The sequence below is a fragment of the Typopeltis vanoorti genome, chromosome 12 (assembly GCF_054136105.1).
Source record: "Typopeltis vanoorti isolate ZY-2024b chromosome 12, IOZ_Tvanoo_1.0, whole genome shotgun sequence".
Taxonomy (NCBI): Eukaryota; Metazoa; Arthropoda; class Arachnida; order Uropygi; family Thelyphonidae; genus Typopeltis; species Typopeltis vanoorti.
Genome location: NC_143560.1, coordinates 63,305,284 through 63,328,172, shown reverse-complemented (window position 1 = coordinate 63,328,172; position 22,889 = coordinate 63,305,284). Strand labels below are relative to the sequence as shown.

The 22,889-nt window shown below is 34.8% G+C and overlaps 1 protein-coding gene across 1 annotated transcript in view; it reads right to left on the bottom strand.

Annotated features, from left to right (window-relative positions):
* ValRS (Valyl-tRNA synthetase) overlaps window positions 1-22,889 on the bottom strand; it is a 464,082-nt gene that overhangs the window by 14,829 nt on the left and 426,364 nt on the right. Inside the window, exons 24-25 of the mRNA XM_090401956.1 lie at window positions 21,936-22,108; window positions 2,640-2,789 (exon numbers count right to left, since the gene is read on the bottom strand). Coding sequence (XP_090258082.1) covers window positions 2,640-2,789; window positions 21,936-22,108 — 323 coding nt within the window. The remainder of the gene's footprint in view (window positions 1-2,639; window positions 2,790-21,935; window positions 22,109-22,889) is intronic.

Below are 22,889 nucleotides of genomic sequence, written 5' to 3'. Positions count from 1 at the left end.
TTATATTCAAAATGAAGATATTAAGAAGGAACGTGACATTGTTAGCATTTGTGAATGTGTGAGCAGAGATAATCTAAGATGGTTGGTCACTTAAACAGAATAGGAGAAGAGAGATTAGCAAAACAGGTGCTTGATGCCAAGATAGCAGAAAAAAAGACCCAGAGGTAGACCATGACCTAGGAAGATTGATGCAGTTAGAAGTATGCTAGAAGACAGAAACACAAGTTTTGTTAATACTGGCGTGTTGATAAGTGAGAATAATTTCTAGGAAAATTGTTGACATGACATTAGTAATAATTGAAACTTAATCATGAATACTCTCATAATATTCTGAGAATTTTTAGAATTTTAAAAGGCAGAGCATAATTTTTAAGGTGGCCCATGTAATATAAGAGCAAAAAGTTAGATAATTTATCAAACATTAAGAAGTTTAATGAGAAGTGTCTATGCTTAGCTTATTATTATCTTCTTCTTAAGCCATTTTCTGTCCAATGCTGAATGAAGGCTCCCAAAGTTCTCCATTCTATTCTATCTTGAGCCTTTCTATATCAATGAGTTCCACCATCTCTTTAATTTTATCCTCCCACTATTTCTTTGGTCCTTCTGTACCTCTCTTTCCATTTCTGAGATACCATTCAGAGATCAACTTTGTTTATTTTTGAGTGTTACTTCTTACAGTATGATCTGCCTATTGCCATTTGGATCATTTAATGGATGATATAATGTCTCTCACGCCAGTCAGAGCTCTGACCCAAGTATTGCACTTCCTATCTAGAATGGTAATACCAACTAGATCTTTCTTTTACTCTGGGTAATTCTTGACTTGTTGGTCCATTTTTTTTTTAAAGTAGACTGGGATGTAAGTGCTTCACAATGTTTCCCAAAGGTTATCAAAGTTGAATTCTACTTATAATTTCGTCTTCACAGCCTTCCTCTACTATGATCTTTAGTTCTAGGTAAACATAGGAGGTAGCTATATCAGTTTTCTGGTTCATTTGTACTTGTACTGGCTTTTTGGTGATGAATTTATTATACACTATTTTTGTTTTATCTTTATTTATATTCTTCTCTTCAAGGATTAAACATTTGCCTGTTCTGGCTTCATTGGTCTTTTCATCTTGCAACTGGTCTTTCTTTTTTTTCCTCTCTCTCTCTCCTTTTCCCTTTAGTCTATATTTATCCAATTCTTTTGGTAGCTGATATCTTTTCATCCTAAATAGATGCTCTTTCCATATCTCACTATATTCCTTGATCTTTTCATTTATGTTGTATTTATCTAGTTCTCTTCTGATGTCTTCATTTCTTATATGATCCAATTTTGTGCATCCATTAACTGCTCTTAAAAATTTCATTTTTGCAGTTTAAAGTTTACTTTCTTCTTTCTTTTTAACAGTCCATATTTCTGAACCATATAATTATTTATATTTAATTCTTTCTTTTTATTTTTTACATATAAAGAAAAAGAAGAGTATATTACAATGTCATCATGGTAAAAACGTGCACTTATCGCAAGGATACAAAAATAATCAATTTAATTTCACATATCATAAACAATTTCCAAACTTATGTCAACCTGGGGTAATCAAATAACAACTCCTCTCTTACTGATATGCTCTCCCTGTTTTTTTAGCTGGGAGATGAATTTCACTGCCTGGTATAAGATTATAATAAGATACTGCCCTCCTTATTGGAGGCCTGTAATCAATTCCCCACTCTCTCTCACTATATATATATAGTGAGAGAGAGTGGGGAATTGATTTGAGTTGACGCAATGCATTAACAATGGTATTAAAGATCTCACTCAATTTTTTTTGGTGGGAGAGGGAGGGAGGGGGGAATGTGCTCTTCTATGAAGCAGATATCTGCCATGTGCATGGTATTTCAACAGCACAGGCAGAAAAAGCAAATTTAAAAAAGTTCAGCATCATCTAACATAGTCATTAATGGCATGGCTTGAAGATGGTCCTGGGTTACAATCTGCAGGCTCAGACTATGCAGGTTTCTAGTCTGAGACCCCAAGAGACTGCAATGTTGCAGTAGACAATGTACTGAATTGTGTGATGAACAGCATGCTATCATCAATTCAGGATGCAACCATGTGATGAGCCATGTGCTATTTGGACTTGTCCAGAAATTGTATAATATTCTTGTGGTTGCAATTTTGTGAGTGTGTGTGTGACAATTTATAGGGGATCTAAAAATGTTATCCAATAGAAAATTTTAAAAAAAAATTTAACATTTTTAAAACAATGGTAGCAACAATCAGAATATTCTGTTAATCAATTTTCAATTTGTCAAATGAAAATGGAGTGTGGCTATTAACATACAAATAGAGTATTTAGTACTTAAATGTGCCAAATTTCACTGGTATGGTATGGTTTAAATAGTTTTAGAGATATCACAATTAAGGAAACTGCAATTTTGTTATATGTATGTTCTGTTAATGAAATAAGTATCATGCTTTGTTTTAAATTACAGTACAACCATATTCCTTGATTACCGTATATGCCATCTTGGCATTTTTTTATTTATTTTTTATTTTTAAATAAATGGGGGGGGGGAAGCTAAATTAATCTGCTTGAATTTACTTGTAGGATGCTTTATTAATACATTAGGAAGAAGTGTAAATACACAATTACCTTTTCAGCATTAGTCAATTGCACATCCTCAGGAACTTTTGCTTTGTAATCAGGAGCATTACATGCAGTTTGCAATTTATTGATTTGAGTCTCCAGTTTTTCTTGTTTCTGCTCCAATCTAGTAATCTCTTTTTCTGTATCGATAACACCCTAGATGTCAAAACAATAATGAATAAAAATTGCTTTAATCACCAGAAAATTGTGAAGTAATGTTATATTGCATAACACAACTTTATTTAATCTGATCATAATTGGAAATAACTTAAATGTAAAACAGAGATGCTGACCAAAAGTATTTTTTTCAGAATTACATCCCTGAAAGGTAAACTATAGTACAGGCTACTATTAATATCGTGAGAGTATTAAGGGTTCTGGTACCCTGCTTTTGAAACCAAATGTGGTATTTTTACAAGCACTTCAAGTCTCCAAGAAGCAGAGGTGGTCTTACACTAGGTTATGAAACTCACCTGCCTGAAGACATTTATGAACATTCGTGCTCATGAGGGGATTTGAACCTGGCCTATTGGGCAGAAAGTGGATAGTATACCAACTCAGCCAATCCACAGGCTGGCTTTTCAATTTAATTTAAATACATATGAAAACACGAATAACCCGAGTATAACCATTACCTTTAATGTGTTATAAGAAAAGAACTCTATGGAACAAGAATCTATGTGATAAATCATCTATTAAATATGATAGATAATCAGCAACAACTAGCTGGGAATGTTAAGATAAGCTAAAAAGCTTTTACATATATGTAAAAAGGGGTAAGTATAATAACAATGAATTAAGCTTCATTTGGAACAGTTTTGAATGATTTAGCTTTGAGTGTAAAAGAATTTAATTTAAGGTGCATGAAAATTGGTCAGAAGAGAAACACTTCTTGAGGGACAAGATTTACCTATGGCATAGTACAAGATGAAGAAATTGCTGATATCTTACATCACTAGGCAATTGAAAATGCTGAAAGTGGGCATGATATCTTTCTCTTAGTAGTAAACAAGGATTATATATCATCCCTACTTCCAACCTTTTAATCCTCTTCAATGTTAGGACTGGGAATTGTAACATCAAACTGGACGTTTACAAGGGTTATTCCAATTCACAAAGAGTAAGTTTTAAAAGAGGTATACCGTGAGTAGACATATCGATACAAAATTAATAACGGAAAACCCACGTACAAAGATTATTTAATAGTATAATTTTCGCCTGTGTGTCACAGGCATCTTAAGTACATTTTAAGCTCAAATTAAACAATAACTGACAATTCCAAAAATAGGTGGCGCTTTTTGGAATTGTCAGTTATTGTTTAATTTGAGCTTAAAATGTACTTAAGATGCCTGTGACACACAGGCGAAAATTATACTATTAAATAATCTTTGTACGTGAGTTTTCCGTTATTAATTTTGTATCACAAAGAGTAGTTTCATTATATAAAGTGGAGAATTACAAAACACTGATTCTTAATCTAACTGGGAATTGCGTCTAGGATATTATTGATAGGGTGAGTACAAAACAGCATAGTTTCATTAAGGAGAGGTGTGTGTGTGGGGGGGGTATGACAAATCTGCTTATTCTTTATAATGAAGTCACCAGGAAAATAGACCATGGTAATAGCTATGATATGATTTGGATTTTAGCAAAAGCCTTTGACAGTATTTCACAAAAGAAACCTATAGATATACTAGCATGTACTATTTAATTGTAGTTTGAAAGTTTGTTCAGAAAGAAGAAAGTCAGAACAAACATATAAAGCTTATTTTTTTTATAGTTAGTGTGGAAATATGCGAAATGGCCTCCATGAATATAGAAGGGGTAGAGAAGCAGTGAATTATGTAATTTTAAGAAAGAAATAGTTATGGATGGAAGATTGGTAATGTTAGCATGTCAGTACTGAGATATATTTGTACATAAAAAAAAAAAACATGCATAGAAAAAATAAAATAAATAAATATGAGAGAATGACTGAAAGGAAGAAGATAAGCTGAGTGAATACAGTAAATTCCATTTAATTAGGCCACGTCTCCCTTCATCCCCCATTCAATCCATAATCCACATCCACTTTCCAAGCCCTGGTTCAACTGAAAATGTGTCAAAGGAGTCAAAGAAAAAATTCAGCTTACCGCATATGGCTTACATCAAGAACTCCAGCTTTATGCTACCTATATCAAAGCACAAAACATATGCAAATCAGTCATCTGTAGATCCAAATCTGATTTCATAAAACCCATCAGCAGAAAACTTGCTTTTTTGGCCATTGGATGCAACTTCTGCTCTTCTACCTCTGTCTCATTTTGATGGCACCATTGTTACTTCACCCAAAGATAAAACTGACCTCCTGGCATCGCTCTTTTCCTCACACTCTTGCATAAATGACCAAGGGAAATCACCTCCAACCATACCGGAATCCAAGCATTGTATGTAGCTCCTATATATAGTTTTTTGACAAATAGTCACCAGAAGACTACTAAATAACTTGGATACTAAAAAATCTTTTGGTCCTGATGGCATCTCCCTAATTGTTCTCGAACATTATATTGCAGAGCTAACACTTATCCTGCATCATCTTTAGAATTTATTATATAGATTTGCTACTTATTCTAATGCATGGAAGCAATCTCATATCCATCCTATTCCAAAAAAGAGTGATGAAAGTCTACTGTCAAACTACTAACCAATTGCCATCACCTCTCTCCTCTTCAAATAATGGAGAAAGTCATCAATAGCCAACTTCTCAGCTACTTACAGGCCCACCAATTAATCAGAGACCAACAATATGGATTCCACCATTCAAGATCCTCAGCTGACTTCGTAGCTTATATCACCCACCACTGGATAAGTGGTGGGTGATATAAGCTGATATAAGATATAAGTTTCCCTGCCACCCTCTGTAACTGAAAAGCCAGCTTTCTCTCTGGTTGTTCTCTACAAGTCATGGTAAATGGCTCCCTCTCTTCGAGCTTCACCACCAATGCTGGAGTGCCTCAAGGCTCTGTCCTATCACCTACTCTCTTTCTCCTGTACATAAATTACCTACTCACTATAACCACTAATCCCATTCACAGCTTTGCAGATGATAGTACTCTCCACTCATCCTACTCATTTGATAAACCATGCAGTATGCAGACATCCCAGGCTACAAGATCATCTACACTAGTGCCTTAAATATTGATCTACATACTATCCTCCAATGGGACAAAGACAACCTTGTCAGGTTCAATGCTATATAAACACAGTCTTGCCTTTTCTCGAACAAAAGAGATCCCAGCTCACCTACCCTTACCTTCAGTAATACACAAATCACCTGACAAGATTCAGATCCCCTTGCTTGGACTAACATTTATTTTCCTGGCATAAACACATCACATCCATAGCTTCCTCAGCATCCAAGAAACTTGGTTCTCTTTCATTCAAGAGCCTATTTTACACCCAACCACCTCTTCACAATATACAAATCCACCCATATTTAGAATACTGCTCACATGTTTTGGGCGATGTATCTAAATCTTCTCTTAAAATCCTTGACGCCATCCAGAGGCATGCAGTTAGGCTCATAGATGATCCCTCTCTTACAGTTTCACAACTTCTATCTCACAGGTGCAGTGTTTCAGTACTAGCATGTGTCTATTCTGCAGGTTTCAAGTTCACTGCTTCAATGAATTGGCAACCATTATTCCTCCACTTTCTGTTGCACATGCTAATACAAGAACTGCAGCTGCTCAGCACCCCTTTACTGTTCAACTGCAAACATACCGAACCTGCTCTTTATTCTGTCCAGCTCTGTCCTCTGGAACAGCCTTTCTCATGAAGTTTTAGAAGAGGTATACCGTGAGTAGACATATCAATACAAAATTAATAACGGAAAAAACTCACGTACAAAGATTATTTAATAGTATAATTTTTGCCTGTGTGTCTAAAAAGGTCAATAAATTTCCTAAAAAAAAAAAAAATTTTATCTCCCATAAAGGGGATAGACATAAGCCATCGGATCTGTTTAAGTTAGGAGAATGAAGTAGAGTTTCACATGTTTCTTTATAAAGGCATTCGATGAGGAACTGACTTTTGTGAAGAACTCTTGTCTTTCTCCAATGAACTCTATGTCTAGTGAAGATGGCATGTTCTGCAAGTCCAGACTTTTCAGGTTTAAAGTATTCAATATAAGATTGGTGTTCTTCTAGCCGAATAGAGGCAGATCTTCCCGTTTGTCTGAAATAAGATAATCCACAAGAGCACGGAATCTGGCAGACATCTGGATGATTAAGATGTGGAAGCTTGTCCTTAGGAGAAGTGAGAAAGGTGAAGATTTTTCTGAACGGTCGAAAGGCAACAAAAAACTTCACCTTTCTCACTTTTAAAACTTTTGCTATACGTTCACTGATGCCTTGTACATAAAGGATAGGAATGTGCATTATTTCTTTTGTGTTTGAAGAGGAAGACATGTTAAAACTACTCAAAGTTCTTTTAATGAAGCAATTCTTATAACCATTAGATAGAAAGGAAGAAGTTATATATATATTGTAGTTCTTTCTGTAAAAAATCGTCTGAAGAACAAAAGGAGTGGGCCTGATGAACCAGTATTTTAATAGTTCCTGCCTTTTGACTGGGATGGTGATGAGATTCTGCATGGATATAATGGCCTGCACGAGTTCTATAAACTGAGAAATGTAAGTTACCATCTGGTTGGTGAAGAATTAGAAGATCTAAAGAGGCTAACTGCTTATTTGATTCTACTTCTAGGGTAAACTTGATCCTAGGATGAAGTGCATTTAACTTAGTGAGAAATTGTTGAAGTTCATCCGAAGAGCCATTCCATACAGCAAAAATGTCACTGACATATCTGAACCAATGAGTAGGTCTGGGAGAAATGTTGTCAAACATACGTTGTTCAAAATGTTCCATAAAGAAATTGGAGATAGCAGGAGAAAGAGGATTGTAAAAGGACAAGCTTCCACATCTTAATTATCCAAGTGTCTGCCAGATTCCGTGCTCTTGTGGATTATCTTATTTCGGACAAAGAGGAAGATCTGCCTCTATTCGGCTAGAAGAACACCAATCTTATATTGAATACTTTAAACCTGAAAAGTCTGGACTTGCAGAACATGCCATCTTCACTAGACATAGAGTTCTCACAAAAGTCAGTTCCTCATGAAATGCCTTTATAAAGAAACATGTGAAACTCTACTTCATTCTCCTAACTTAAATAGATCCGACGGCTTACGTTTATCCCCTTTATGGGAGATAGTACTTTACAAATCAGCTAATCTTTCCTAACGTTTTATTGTATTGATTTTTAAAAAATTTCTTTTTTTTTTTTTAGGAAATTTATTGACCTTTTTAGTTATCTTACACTAGCTACTTAGGTGGCACTTTTTGGAATTGTCAGTTATTGTTTAATTTGAGCTTAATATGTACTGAAGATGCCTGTGACACACAGGTGAAAATTATACTATTAAATAATCTTTGTATGCGAGTTTTTCCCATTATTAATTTTCTCAAGAAGTATTCCCAAACAACTACAACCTGCAACTGTAATAAAAAAAAAATTTAACAAAATGAATAAACTTCTATCCTAGTCCTCATCTGTATCTTCAACACAGCACTGATGTGCCTATAGGTTCCCTGACCTTTCACGTATTGGATCAATATATAAACATAGGGAATAGCATAATTTGGTGCAATTACATGAAGTTGTATATAAAGAATTTAAAAGCTGTATCTACATAAGACAAAATACAAGTTTAGACAAGTTTCTTGTTTATTGATATAGCCAGATAAACTGGCTTTAATTAAAGTAAAATATTTGCCATAAAATAATTTAATTTATGTAAATATGAAACATGCATGCAGTGCTTAGCAGCTAATAATATTGTAAGAACTGAACAAGTGTAGCTTGTCTTTTTTTTAGACTGGCTGCAGATGAACAAAATCAGCACATGTCTAGTTCAGACATAGCATTATCTTTGTTGCCTTTCTGTATGAAATAGTGTCATAAATCAGTAATAAATTTTCTAGCATTCCAGATAATCACTCATTCAAGTTGGAGAATGTCATCTGCTTCACTTTCTTGTTATTTTAATGTCCTTTGATGTTTTTCTACAATTTACTCCTCAAAATCTTCAGTTTCATTATATCATAGTATTAAAGATTATCATCAATGGATGCAAACTTTTCATAGTCTCTATTGTGGTTGGGATGTCATTTTCACTTATTGGCTGTATCTAGAATACCCATGACTGAATGCTTAAAACCACAGTGAGGAAAACAGTTTTAATGGTTATGTTGCTTATTTCCCACCAACTATTGATTATGAACTATATTGCCTGTAAAAGATTAACTTTTGTGCTGACCTCCTTAGCAACTGTCAGGAACCAGTAATTTTTTTCCTATTTCCATTGTAATTTTATGTCCCAACTCATAATTCATTTATTAAAAAATCAGATGTCATGCACACATTTTTGTTGGCATGGTACTGAACTGATAAATTCTTCACTTTCAGAGAATGGAGAGTTTACCAGTTCAGTAAATGTACACTCTCCAAGATCTGGCCCTTTTTACAATAACTAACAGCTTTCATTTACCAGATCCTGACAAGTTTGAACACTATAATACTGTTACACAATGTATTGCTTTCTTTTATCCAAGACAATGTAGTTATTTATAACATTGGGAACTATCAGGTGTGGCACAATAAAATAGCTCTGTTTCATCAGCATTGTAGATGTCAATGTAAAGATTACATAATTTTGCTAACACTCTATGTAAGAGAGGTTACTGGTTGGTATAATTAAAAGCATTGTGTCCCAAATAAATAAAGCAAATTCTTGTTATATTTTCATTTTGTTTTTGTTCTTCTAGATGTGTATCAATAAAATGGCTGCCACAATTAACAGGAATCTACTGTATATACAAACCATTCCATATGTGGGTGAATTTTGTGGTATGTGCATTGTTTGACAGTCATGATTAGTCAGTATGCTAGTTCGCCCTGTTCATGTTTTATATAAACATTGAGTCAGTCAGTCTCCAACTGCGAATGTGTGAGTAGTCTTTCCCTCACAAACATAAAAACCAACCTTGAACATATTTAATGTTGATGTAAATATGATTTGGGTAAATTGTGGAGTCTATGAAACCCTAGATGTACTTCATTGCATCACTTTTAGCATAAATTTATTTTTAATTTGTTTGAGAAAGGACATTCTTCTACTTAAAAAAAAAATACACCTTGAACTGTAGCAAACTGAGATAGTGGTCTGAAGATTCTGCTTATTCCCCATATACTACTCTTTGGTATCCATACATTAACCATCCTCATATCTGTCCCTATTTGTTTCAACTTGTATAGCAGAGTTCAATGTGGTGTCCTGTCATATGTTTTTGCAAAATCCAACAGTTTCGTTGTACACCATTCCCTTCATCCAACTCAGCCATAACTCTGCTATAAAAAAGCTAATAAGTTACTAAGGCACATGCTTCACAAAGATATACCCCCCTCCCTATAGAGTATTATATTCTTATCTACCAATTCCAGAATTCTATCACTGAACAAATTTTCCAATAATTTTACCACTCTCAAGATAACAATCGACTTATAATTTGCTACTGTACTCTTTCTACTCCCTCAGAAGGACTTCACAAGCTGAGCCTTAACAATTTCACGCTGAATTGCATGTGTATTGTACACACTGCACATTGGATTGGTGTATTTTTGCAAAAGTTATCAATTTGACATGCCCATTATTTTTTCAGTAGAATTTTATTAGTAAAGTTAGTATTTCTGAACTGTCTTAAAGATACAGAAAATATCAAGTACAACTCTGTCTGATTTCAAGTAATGACATACATTTGTGTGTGTGTGTACACACACACACACACACGACGGTGATCTGAAAAGTTCTTGGCCTAACAATGAAAAAAATGAATTTATAATTTCAAAATTATTTTTATTTTCAACATAATCGCCCTTAAGACTAATACATTTATTAAAGCGATGCTCCAGCGCCATTATCCTGTCCCTGTAGTGGTTCTTAGCAAGATCTGCAAAATATCCCTCTACAGCTACAATCCCCTCTTGATTTGAAAAATGCTGACCAGCGAGGAAGAGTTTTAATTTTGGGAGGAGACAGAAGTCAGAGGAGTCAAATCTGGGGAATAGGGTGGATGTTAAAACAATTCATAATTTTCCCATTGCCAAAACACCTTTGTGGACAGGTGCATTGTTGTGATGAAAAATGATTTTTTTCTTTTGCAAACTGGGTCTTTTCTCACGAATGTTTTCGTCTAGTCTGATTAAAAGATCGGAATAATATTCCCAGGTTATTATTTTACCCTTTTCAAGATAATTAATAAACAAAATGCCTTTAGCATCCCAAAACACTTATGCCATGACCTTTCCTGCTGATGGAATCTTCTTTGGCATTGAACAACCGGCTTCTCTCCACTGTTTTGAATACTGTTTGGATTCTGGTGTGTAATGGTGAATCCAAATCTCATCCATAGTAATAAATCAATGCACAAAAGTCCATCAGTTTTATTCTTGTTAAAACGCTCCAAGCACTGCTCAGAGATTTTCATGCGAGTGCGTTTTTGATCTGTTGTGAGCAAGCGTGGCACCCATCTTGTGCAAAGCTTTTTTTATTTGCAATTCTTCATGCAAAATATATCCTACACGTTCTTTTGAAATGCCTACAGTCTCAGCAATTTCATGTACTTTGACTCGCCGGTCATCCAACACCATATCGTGCACTTGATCAATGATTTCTGGTGTTGTTACACTTTTTGGACATCATGCGGATCATCTTCAAGGTATGGCCACGTTTAAACTCGGCAGCCCATTTCTTAATTGTCGATAAAGAAGGAGAAGAGTGTCCATAAACTTTTATGAACTTCGAATGAATTTCTTTTGGTGCTAAACCTTCTTTTACAAAGAATTTTATAACCATACGATACTCAGTTTTATCCATTTCAAAGGATACAGACAACAATTTTGCTTCAGACAGTTGCATAAAACAAACTACTTGATGGAATGACCTGCAATTTCACGTGCATGCTTATGACAGATGTACCAACTTAGAAAAAAAAAAACTTGCTGATTGTGTTCCCATCTATGGTCGAGGCCGAGAACATTTCAGACTATCCTCATGTATGTACACACACACACACGTGTCCCTCGCTTTACGTGATTAATTAGTTCTATGAAATAATCGTGTAACATGAAATTGTATAAAGCGAGTGAATTTAGCATGGGTGAGATAGGGACAGGGGTTTCTTCACAAGGATAAAAAAATGAAAAGTTTACACCTGTGAGCAAAAGAAATTTTAATGAATGAATTTAATTAATACAATGTCCTAAACACTACATACTTCTGACAGTCTTCAATCAGATAATGAATGGACTGGGTCTGGTGAGTCTGGATCATCACTCTCTTGAAGTCCCTGTGATGATAGAATGATGATCTTCAACTATTTTAATGAAACAGTCAAGACTCAACTAATGGGCAGCATTCTTCCTCTCTCTATAAAGTTCTTTGTACCAAGTCAAAGAATTCTGAATTTCTCTCACAACTTTGGCGCTTCTAGTCTCATTAGGATCATTTTCTTCATTTACAATCTGATGGCACTGTCATTGTGTTTAAAAAATTCAGTCATTTGTTTTGTTGAAAGCTGTTTGATGGGCTCAGCAACAAAGGGCTCCTGACTTTCATCATTCATATTGTTTTCTATTTCCAGAAGATCTTCATTAGTGAGCTCTGATGAGTGGGACTCGAGCAGTTCATCCACATTTGTCTCATCTACATCCTCAAATCGAACAGATTTTGCCATTTTAACTATGGCATGTCTTGAGTTGGCAAGCTCACTTTCAGGATCAAAATCATTAGAAACAGAAACTCGAGGCCAAATTTTCTTCTAAACTTCCTTCGTGCAGGACTGCTTAACTTCTGCTCATGCCTCTCCAATGTTGTCCATTGCCATTTTTATATCATATCAATATTTCTTCCGAAATTCTTTCACTGAAATTTTATCTTCACCATCGGCACACGTAGCTTGAACTAGCTGCAAAAATGTTCTGCTCTTGAAAGTTGCAATAACACCCTGATCCATGGGTTGAATGAGGGATGTTGTGTTTGGTGGCAGAAAAATAACTCTGATATTCTCATCAATTTCAATGATGCTTGGAGGATGTCCTAGTACATTGTCCAGAAGAATAAAACTTTTGAATGTCATTTATCTTGTCACAATAAGCCTTCAATTCATGATGCAGTTCACTGCAAAAGTAGGACTCAAACACAGCTCTGGTAATCCATGCTTTTTTATTTGACCACCATGCAACAGGCAAATCATCCTTTGAGTACGTGTGTAGAGGCTATGGCCATTCAGGCTTGGCTGACCATGTTTTGGACACCACCCACAGGATATCATGGAAGAAAACCATCATGCTCCACCACAGCAAATTCAAGAAAGAGAGACTTTTCTTAGAAGCAGCAGCAGCTCTCAAAAACCAACCAAATCTCAATAAATACGGTTGCATTAAGCTTCCAAAGATTTGGGAAACACTCATCACCAGAGTTCCCACCTTACATTCCAGGCCACCTACTACTGCTCTTAGAGGGCGCTCTACCTAGATAGGACTTTAGTGTCACCCACGTGGTTGGGCTTAGTATTGTTTGTTATTTGTGTATATGTTACATTAATTGTTTTTGTAATCCCCGTAGATGTCCTAGTGACTAGGACGAAATATAGGAAGTATTAAATTCTATTTTAATTCCTTTTGAGTGTTGTAAAAAATCCATTAAGCCTCCAACATGACATCCTTTGAGTAGCACTTGAGTGCACGTGGGTTTTTGGAGTGATAATCCATCAGTGGTTTAGTTTTATGATCTCCAGATGCATTTCCTCCTAACAGCAAAGTGAGACGGGTCCTTGGAAGCTTTAAAACCTGGAGCCCTCTTTTCTTGCACAATAGAACTGTTCCGATAGGCATACGCTTCCAGAACAACCCCGTTCCTGAATTACACTTAGAAATTTTGCTGGAAAGTTCTCAGCAGCAATGGCAGCTCCTGCAGCCTCGCCAGTGAGCTTGAGATTATGGAATCCATGTCGCACCTTGAAACGTTCAAACCACCCAGCACTTGCAGCAAAAGATTGCACTTTAGGATCAGGATCTATAGCATTCAAATCATCAAACAAACTTTTCGCTTTAGTCTGGATATTCAAGGTGGATAACGGAACAGCACATTGATTTTCATATTCAATCCATTGGACCAACATCCTTCCCAATTTCTCCATAATTGGTGCCCTTATCTGTGTTATCTTAGTTGTCAACATCCTCGTCTCACTTTTACAACTTTCTTTTATTTTCTCTGCTTGATTTCTTATTGTTCTTAAAGTTGATTCTGAAATTCCTGTAGCTCTGACTATGTCGACTGTGCACTCATTACGTTCATACCTCTTTATAACTTCTAATTTTTCTTCCAGTGTTGTAGCTTTTCGGTTTTTTAGTCTTGGAAGTATTTTGATCAAAATTATCTCTTTTTTCCATAATGTTTGCATTGCAGAGTGAAGTTGAGACACCGATATAGACAAGTTTTTAATATATAATTTTCTATAAATAATTTATAACTTTTTTGTCCATATTCACAATGGGAAACAATATTGATGATCTACTGAATGTCCCGTTTTCTGACAAAGCCTTTGTGGATTATCATATTTTCTATCACTAAATACAGTGCATAGCCTTTAATTGTCTATGCACTGCATTTAGTGATAGAAAAAAATTCTACTTTGTTGTGCTTGCATCTGTGCAGTATGGTGTCTCTGTGTGGGATATTTTTAACTATATAGGGAGGGTTTCATTCCAGTCTTTGGAAACAACAAATGTAACAAGTAAAAATCGATTTATTCACAGGAATAAACCAATTTTTACTTGCTAAAGTATCTGTTGATCTCCAACAAATAATAGAATATCAGGAGTTATTATTATGTAGTAAGTGAAAAGAGGTGTATGTAGATCATAAAAATCATTACAAATTGTACAGGATGATTTGGTCACTTAGCACTTCATCAATGCACACATAACTCATGCCCTAACTAGATGAATCAACTGATCAAAATTATTAGTTCTTTTTACTAAGCTACCAAATGTGTACAAGCAGTTCACAAACAAATCTCTTTTGCACTCCTAAGTTTTTTCCCCTTTAATTATTCTGTCGAACATGCATGTCTAAAGATTACAGAATGACATGTAATACATTGCCCCCCCCCAGAAACTTATAAGACACACATAATTCCACATCTGTAAATTATTAGTAATACATAGAAATGAAAATATTTCTGTTCACACCTATTTTTACTTGCTAAAGTATCTGTTGATCTCCAACAAATAATAGAATATCAGGAGTTATTATTATGTAGTTAGTGAAAAGAGGTGTATGTAGATCATAAAAATCATTACAAATTGTACAGGATGATTTGGTCACTTAGCACTTCATCAATGCACACATAACTCATGCCCTAACTAGATGAATCAACTGATCAAAATTATTAGTTCCTTTTACTAAGCTACCAAATGTGTACAAGCAGTTCACAAACAAATCTCTTTTTTCTCCAGTTTTCATGTCACCCTTATCATCTCTACTTCCTTTTACAGCACTCTTTCCTCCATTTGTGAGCTTTTTCAACAACCTCCAGAATATCTTCTCACCTTCCTGATATTATTTCCTATGTTCTTACCAAAGTTTTCCCATGGCTTGTGTTTAGCTTTCTTACATTTGTCTCTGTATTCTCTAAGTGCACTAGCTGACTTATTTGCCAGGAACTTTTGATATGCTTTCTTCTTTAACTTCCTGTGTCCACCATGGAATTCCGATTTTTCTGTCGTTGCAAACAACCTTACTACATGCCTCTCACTGAATCAATAAATGTTTTCTTCAGGGCTTGCTACTGAATCTCCGAGGTTTGGTTCTTGTTCTCAAACTCTTTCATTTTTTCTTGAATAATGTTTGTGTATTTTAGTCTACACTTCACACCTGAGAGCTGCTCAACTTTTATTAACTTTAAAACTTTCTTACATGTTCTTCTTTTCAGTATGAAATTTAATTTTATCCTGCTCAACAATAAATGATGATTACTTCCTATTTCAAATCCTCTGTATACTCTTGTGTCCTGGAAACATCACTATCTACAATAACATAGTCAATGAGACTTTTCTTATTCCTTGCCACTTCTCTCCATGTGAATTTGTACACATTTTAATGTTAGAACATTGTGTTAGTAATAGCCAGTTCCATTTCTTTGCCATTCAGGCTTATGTTTATAGTACCAATCTTCAACTCTGAAGTTGAGTTGGGATGTATTTCAGGATTTGTTCCAGTAGCTGCCTTTTCGCTGTTCAACCCCTGGTTCCCCGGCAAAAATAACGGGGAATTTAACTGGGCATTGCCACAGCCAGCATCAAATTCTGTCATGTTGTACCATCATTTTACATTGTGGTTTAAGCCAGTAAGAATACAATTTGGTCGGCATGACCATGAGTCATGTGGCAGTGATTGGCAAATATAAAGGAGAGAAAAAATAGGTGTGAACAGAAATATTTCCACATTTCAGGCATTTGATGACTTTTTCTCCTTGATGTATGGAGTAATTACTTTGAAAAATTGCTAAATGAAACAATCAGTGACAGTACAGTAGTAAAAAAACACTCAACAGGCATGCAATCAGGAATACATATCCATACTTCAAGTAGAAAAAGTCATCAAATGCCTGAAATGTGGAAAGGTAGCAGGAGTAGCTAATATTTGACCAGAAATGCTGAAGCATAAGTCTTGCAGTGGCTGCACTGCTTAGTTTAAAAGGCCTGGACAGAGGGACGAATTCCAGATGATTGGAATAGATCTCTCAATAGTACCCATATATAAAAATGGAAAGAAAACTGAATGTGAGAATTACAGAGGTATTTCTCTACGGAGTTCCTGATAAGATTTAATGCAAAGATATTTGTGAAATGGTTGAGAAGGATTGTGGAAGGGAAGCTTGGTGATGAACAAGTTGGATTCAGACTAAATAGAGGATCAGATTTTCACTTTATGACAAATGGTTGAGAAACCATGGGAATATAACAAAGATCTATATTTAAGTTTCGTGGCTCTGGAAAAGGCATATGACAAGGTGCCAAGAGAAAAGCTATTCAAAACACTACAGTTGTATGGTGTCAATGGGATATTATATCAAGCAATACTTAGTCTTTATTTGAGTTGTAAGTCAGCAGTTAGAATTGAAGGAAGTACAGGAAGATAGTTTGATGTCAAATCAGGTGTCAGAAAAGGATGTACATTATCCCTCTGTTATTCATTATCTATATCAGGTGTGACAACTTCATTCTATAAGAGGGCTAATATATGATGAGTGGTAGCATCATGGGCCGCACACTTTTAGACAGAACTTACGTACAATTTTAGCATGTACTTGTCCAACATATTCTTGGTATTTAGATGCATGGTGTGCTGTATGTAGTGACGTTTGAGGTTATATTTCTTGTGCACAGACAATACTTGCGAGCACACGAGGCACTGTGGTTTGTTGTCGTTATTGTTTATAAACAGAAATCCATTTTCCCATTTCTCTTGAAATGACCCGTTTTCTTTACAGATCTTACATTTCTTGCTCATAGTATACAAAAGCTGAAGAAACTGACCAGGGGACATGAACTGCAACAATAACACTGTTAACTGTGAAACTGATCACTGTAACCAGAGCAAAGCAAGTGACTTTCAATGATGTGTTACAATGGAGTGCATAGAAATCTACCACTCTCACTACTACAACTCGCAAAGAGAAGCAGTAGATTTTATAAATTGAGTAATCTTTTTAAAGCAATTTTGATTCCATGTTGAGAATATAACTAGTATATCAATCAGAAAATCCGCGGTCAAAACTAATAGCCAAGTTGATAATACATATAATTTAATATAGTTTTTATCCTGCTGTGGGCCGCATAAAATCACATTACGGGCCGCATGCGGCCCACGAGCCTGCTGTTGGCCACCTATGATCTATATGGATCACATTATGAAGGAAAGTGCTATTAAACCTGATATCAAAATTGCGGATGTTAATCTCAGCTGTTTACTTTATGTGGATAGTGTTATACCTTTAAATAAATCCAGTACAAGTCTGCAAGATTCCCTGACTAAATTGAATAACTGTTGTAATAGATCTGGCATGAAGGTCAGCAATAACAAAACAACAAAAATCAACAAAGCTGGTATGGTAGGAAGTAAGCTGAATAAATTTATATGGAACAAGAGAGAAATCAGTCAAAACACTAAATTATAGTACACAAGATAGTGTTCAAACTAATTTTAACTTATAGATCTGAGAACTGGGTTAGAAATAAAACACTTGATCAAAGACTAGAGACCACAGACATGAGAGTCCTGAGAAAGATTAGGGCATGAGATGGTATCAGTGGCAATATGATATTGCCACTGATACCATGAATCTTGACTGATACCGGAATCTTGACGGGTAGCAGATTGATTTGGATGAAAATTGTAGATAGGAAGCTAGTAATGATGCAAGTTTTTCATATAGTACTATCATATCCTGTACACCCTTTGAGGGTACATGTCAGAAATTTGATGATGATGATATATATACATACACACATATGTACACTCTCTGAATAAAAACTAATTAATTTATTATTTTGCATTAGTTAATTTCTTTATTTTATATTCTTATTCTAAAGAAAATTTCAATATTCATATAAAAATTTAAACGCTCTCCAATTAGCTTTCTATATATGTTCATGTTGGTCTCGTTTCATATTAAATAGAGAGAGAAGGATAAGCCATTAAAGATTTTTGGAGCGAAATATATATAGTGGTTGTATATTATTTCATTTTGTGTTTTTGGAATTAAATATTTTAAACCTAGTTTTATGCAAAAGTAAATATTTTTTCTAATGCTTACGTACTGATTATCAGACTTTAGGAAGAGCAATATCCTGTAAACATATAATTGCCTATGTGGCAAGATATCTAAAAGGATATAATTGACATGAATTAGCTCACTTAGGAATTGGTGGCAAACAATCAATGGTTTTTACCAATTGAACGACTGAAGCAAATTCCAAATTTCAATTTCCATTTTAATATATTAATTTTATTATGATCTGCAACAGATGTCTGTTCTTTCCCCTAATTTTCTTGGCATTTTCTTACTTGTGATCTACAGATTTAGTTTGATTGCATCTCATATATGTCTAGTTTGGCATTTTGGCTAATTTCTCTCATGTTTCATATAAATTTATTCAAATGGCTCTCCATCATATTACACACACAAGCCTTGCTTATTCTGTTATCTATTTTGATATTTAATTTGTCATTTTCAGTAAAAGCTGTGCTTTAATAGCTGAAATATATTATATAGTTGTATAGCTGAAGTATAAGGGTTTAAATGGGGATGTAACAGTGCAATATAAGGTTCTTACAAGCAGAACCTTTTAGCCTCGCCATCCCAACTCCAGGCTCACCTACAAGAAATGGACCCTGCTAATCTGAGCAACCTAACGGAAGGTTGGATCAAGCCCCAACGGGAAGTTGTGTCAGTGAATAGATAAATACTGGTGGCTAGATAAGGGTGGTGTGCTTGAAGAGGACAGCAGTGGAAGAGCAAATTTATTTTAAAATATGTTAACAATCTCTCTCTCTCTCTCACTGAGGCACGTGTGACATAGTGACAACATTTCTGGTGGCATAATGCTATCCCATTAGTGGGATAGCATTATGAAGAAGTGGGATAGCATTATTCCCCCCCCCCTTCAGAAACTTGAGAATTTTAATTCCACCACTCTGACAAAGACCCAAGAACTCACACCACTTCAGATGATAATATACCAGTTAGGGTTTCGGATTAACCTCAGTAGGTTAAGGTTAAAGGTTATTGTCCTCCACACTTCTCTTGACTTTGGTCAAGAGAAGTGGGATATTTGATCAAAGCAAAGATGGAAATTTCTCAGAAGCATTGGCCTCCAGTCCTGTGCAACTCTTGTAAGACAAATCAAGGTGACAGTTTCGACTCTCTGAGAGCAGGGGGGTGCTGAGAATCTCACAGAAAATGGTAGGCCACCACAGAAATATTTGACCTCGTGACTTGGAACATTCAATATGAATTTTGCTAAGGACTTGTAAGTAGATTTTCTTCTGAAAGAGACTGATAACCCTAAAATTTAATTTTCTGGCATTACATGAAACAAAAAGATGAGCCATCCTGACTGCAAAATGGAAGGATTACCAGGTCTTCCTTCCACAATTTTGGTGGAGTGAGATTTATAGTTGGATCAAAAATATTAAAAATGACTTATCTTGCAACATTTTATAAGAAAACCGATTGTTCAAGTAGGTCAAACAAAAACATTAAAAATAATAGTCTACTATGCACCAACTTCCACAGCTGATGATGAAACAATAAAAGATTTCTACAAGCAAACAGAAGACAGTTTAAAAGACAAAAGCACATATACATATGCAGGGATTTCAATGCCAAAATTGGTAAAGGCCAGCCTGTGGGTGGTCCACGGGGAATAGATGATAGAAATGAAAGATGAGAGCATCTGGCAGTTTTCTGAAGCAGAGAGGCTTTATATAATGAATAATACTTTTTTTTGAAAAAAGCATTCAGGAAGATGGTGGGCAAGGAGATCACCAAATGGAGTAACAATAAATGAAATTGACTACATTATGAAAGACTGCAAAAGAATCATAAAAAATGTTGGAACAATTTGAAAAATGTGGAACCAGGAACAGGTGAAATAAGAACAGAAGATATCAAGGCAGGAGGAAATATTCTTTATAAAGCTCTAGCAACAAGGTTCACCTGATACCTAAATGAACTTTACAGCACCCTCTCCCCATAAATAGCTGAAATATTTAGCTTTTTACTATGCATTTCCCACTGAGAATGCATCTGATGTCTTCCATGTTCCTGCTTATTGTCACAGTTTTCATGACAATTATAATCTGGCTAAAGATGCATTTATCCTATTCATAACTAGATGGTGATCACTTCCTATTTCAATGATTTCGGGACCTGAACCTGTTTAAAGATATATTCAGAATATCAGAATACTGTATATTCAGAATATCACGAATATCTTCAGCTTGAGCTTGTATATCTAAAATCGCCCTCTGATGTTATATAAGCTAAAATTTGCCCTACATTTTAAAGTCCCCATCTTATCTAGTATATTTTGCTTGTACATTGTGCTTACTGCCTTTATGATATCTATCTTCTCTATTCTTTGTTTAGATATTCTTATATATAACTTAGGCGCCTCATATTTTTCTCTATATTCTAAATAAGGAAACACTGTCTGATACCATTCCGTCATCTTCACACTACATGCTTATAAATCAGAGTTATATCAGAAGTCAGTTAGCAAACAAATTCCAACATCCCCAAACAGAATCACCAAATTTGAAGCAGTGACCAAAAGATGGTTTTTGGAAGCCTTCACTATTCTGAAATGCCAGTTTCTCTGCAGAGTCTGAAACTACATCTCACAATGAAATGTACAGCATCAGCAGCTCTAACCACACTTTAAAAGCCATAATTGGTGACTTTAGTTCCTTGTATTGTCCATTACAATTTTAAACTGTTTCCACTATTAACTAATAGTTGCTGTTCATGTGCTCTAGCAAACTATTTTTGTGCTCTGAAGATGCTGAGTATAGCACCAGCAAAATATCAGCAAATAAGTAAACAATAAGTAGACAATATTACTTACTTTCTTATTATCATTCTTGTCAACTAAAAGTGTTACATAATATAAACACGAACTGCCAATACAAGCCTGTCTACGTGTCAAACAGAAATATATCTACTGAAAATTACATCTGAGTTTACAACCAGAGCCAGTCTGTGGTCCCAAGTGTGATACAATTTCTTAAGTTTGATGGACCTCATAGCAAATGTTATATCATTTGGAATAAGCTCACTCACTAAATACTGTGTAGAAATGATAATTCCCCACATTGTTTAGAAAATAAATGAATAGTTCCAGATGTCATTTTACTGGAAGGCTCTTTAAAAATTCCTTGAGATGATTCACATTCAGATTTCATTATTGGTTACTTCATCAGCACATAAAAAGTATAACATACAAATGTATTGCACATATTCAAACAATGCATCTATTCTTTTTTTTCACCTCACTTTTTCTGCCATAACTAGTCTCTCTCTCTCTCTCTCTCACATACACACACACACACATTTTAAAAGAACACATCCATTTACCTTTAGTAACACATGTGCTTCACAACAGTCTGAGATAGGAATGATGGCACAGCCAATAGGGATGGCATGTCCATCCACCAACTCTACTTTTGAAGAAAATGTTAATGCTTGAATAACAGGAATAAACTTTGCAATCAGAAAGTGAATTTCTTCACCATCACACTTCAAATATACTGCAAATAAAAAAAAATAAAATAAATGAATTAAAGAATAAAAATATTTGAATTAATACACTAAATCTGATTCATCACTGTATTATACTGAAGAATGCTTTAAAATATGGTTCCAAAAATATTGCTGAAAATACAATATACTAAGTTGGTGCAGATATCACGTATTCAATATTGACAAATAATTTCTGATTTCACTACTTTTTTCTCCCTTATTTCATTCTCTACCCATGAAATATATCTTCACTACAGCATTCATTCTAATATTAGTTAAAATAAAATCAAACATTGATAATTACAGTAATCTCCTCACTGAATGTTATAAGTAAGATTTATGTAAGATATAAATATTATCTATAACATTCTCTTGTACTTCTTTTCTGGTTTTTCTTAGCCTCTACTCAAATGTACTTAAGAAAAAGCTGGGAAAGAAAATAAGGGAATAAACCAGCTGTGTTCAGTCTAATAAATGATGTCAGGACCAAATTTTTACTTTAGGTCTAAGGGTCAAGAAAATGCATATGAGAAGAGAAATGTCAAGAGAAAAGTGCTTCAAAATGTTACAATTATATGGTATAAATCAGACATTATATTATACAGACTAGACTTAAATTGTACACTGGCTGTTAGAACTGAAAGTGGTACAGGAAGAAGGATGATTTGATGTGAAATCAGGTGGAAGACCTGAGTGTATTCTATTTTTACTATTTTTTCATCCACATGGATCTTATCATGAAAGAAATTGGCATTAAACTTATCAAAATCAGAGATATTCAAAATCAGC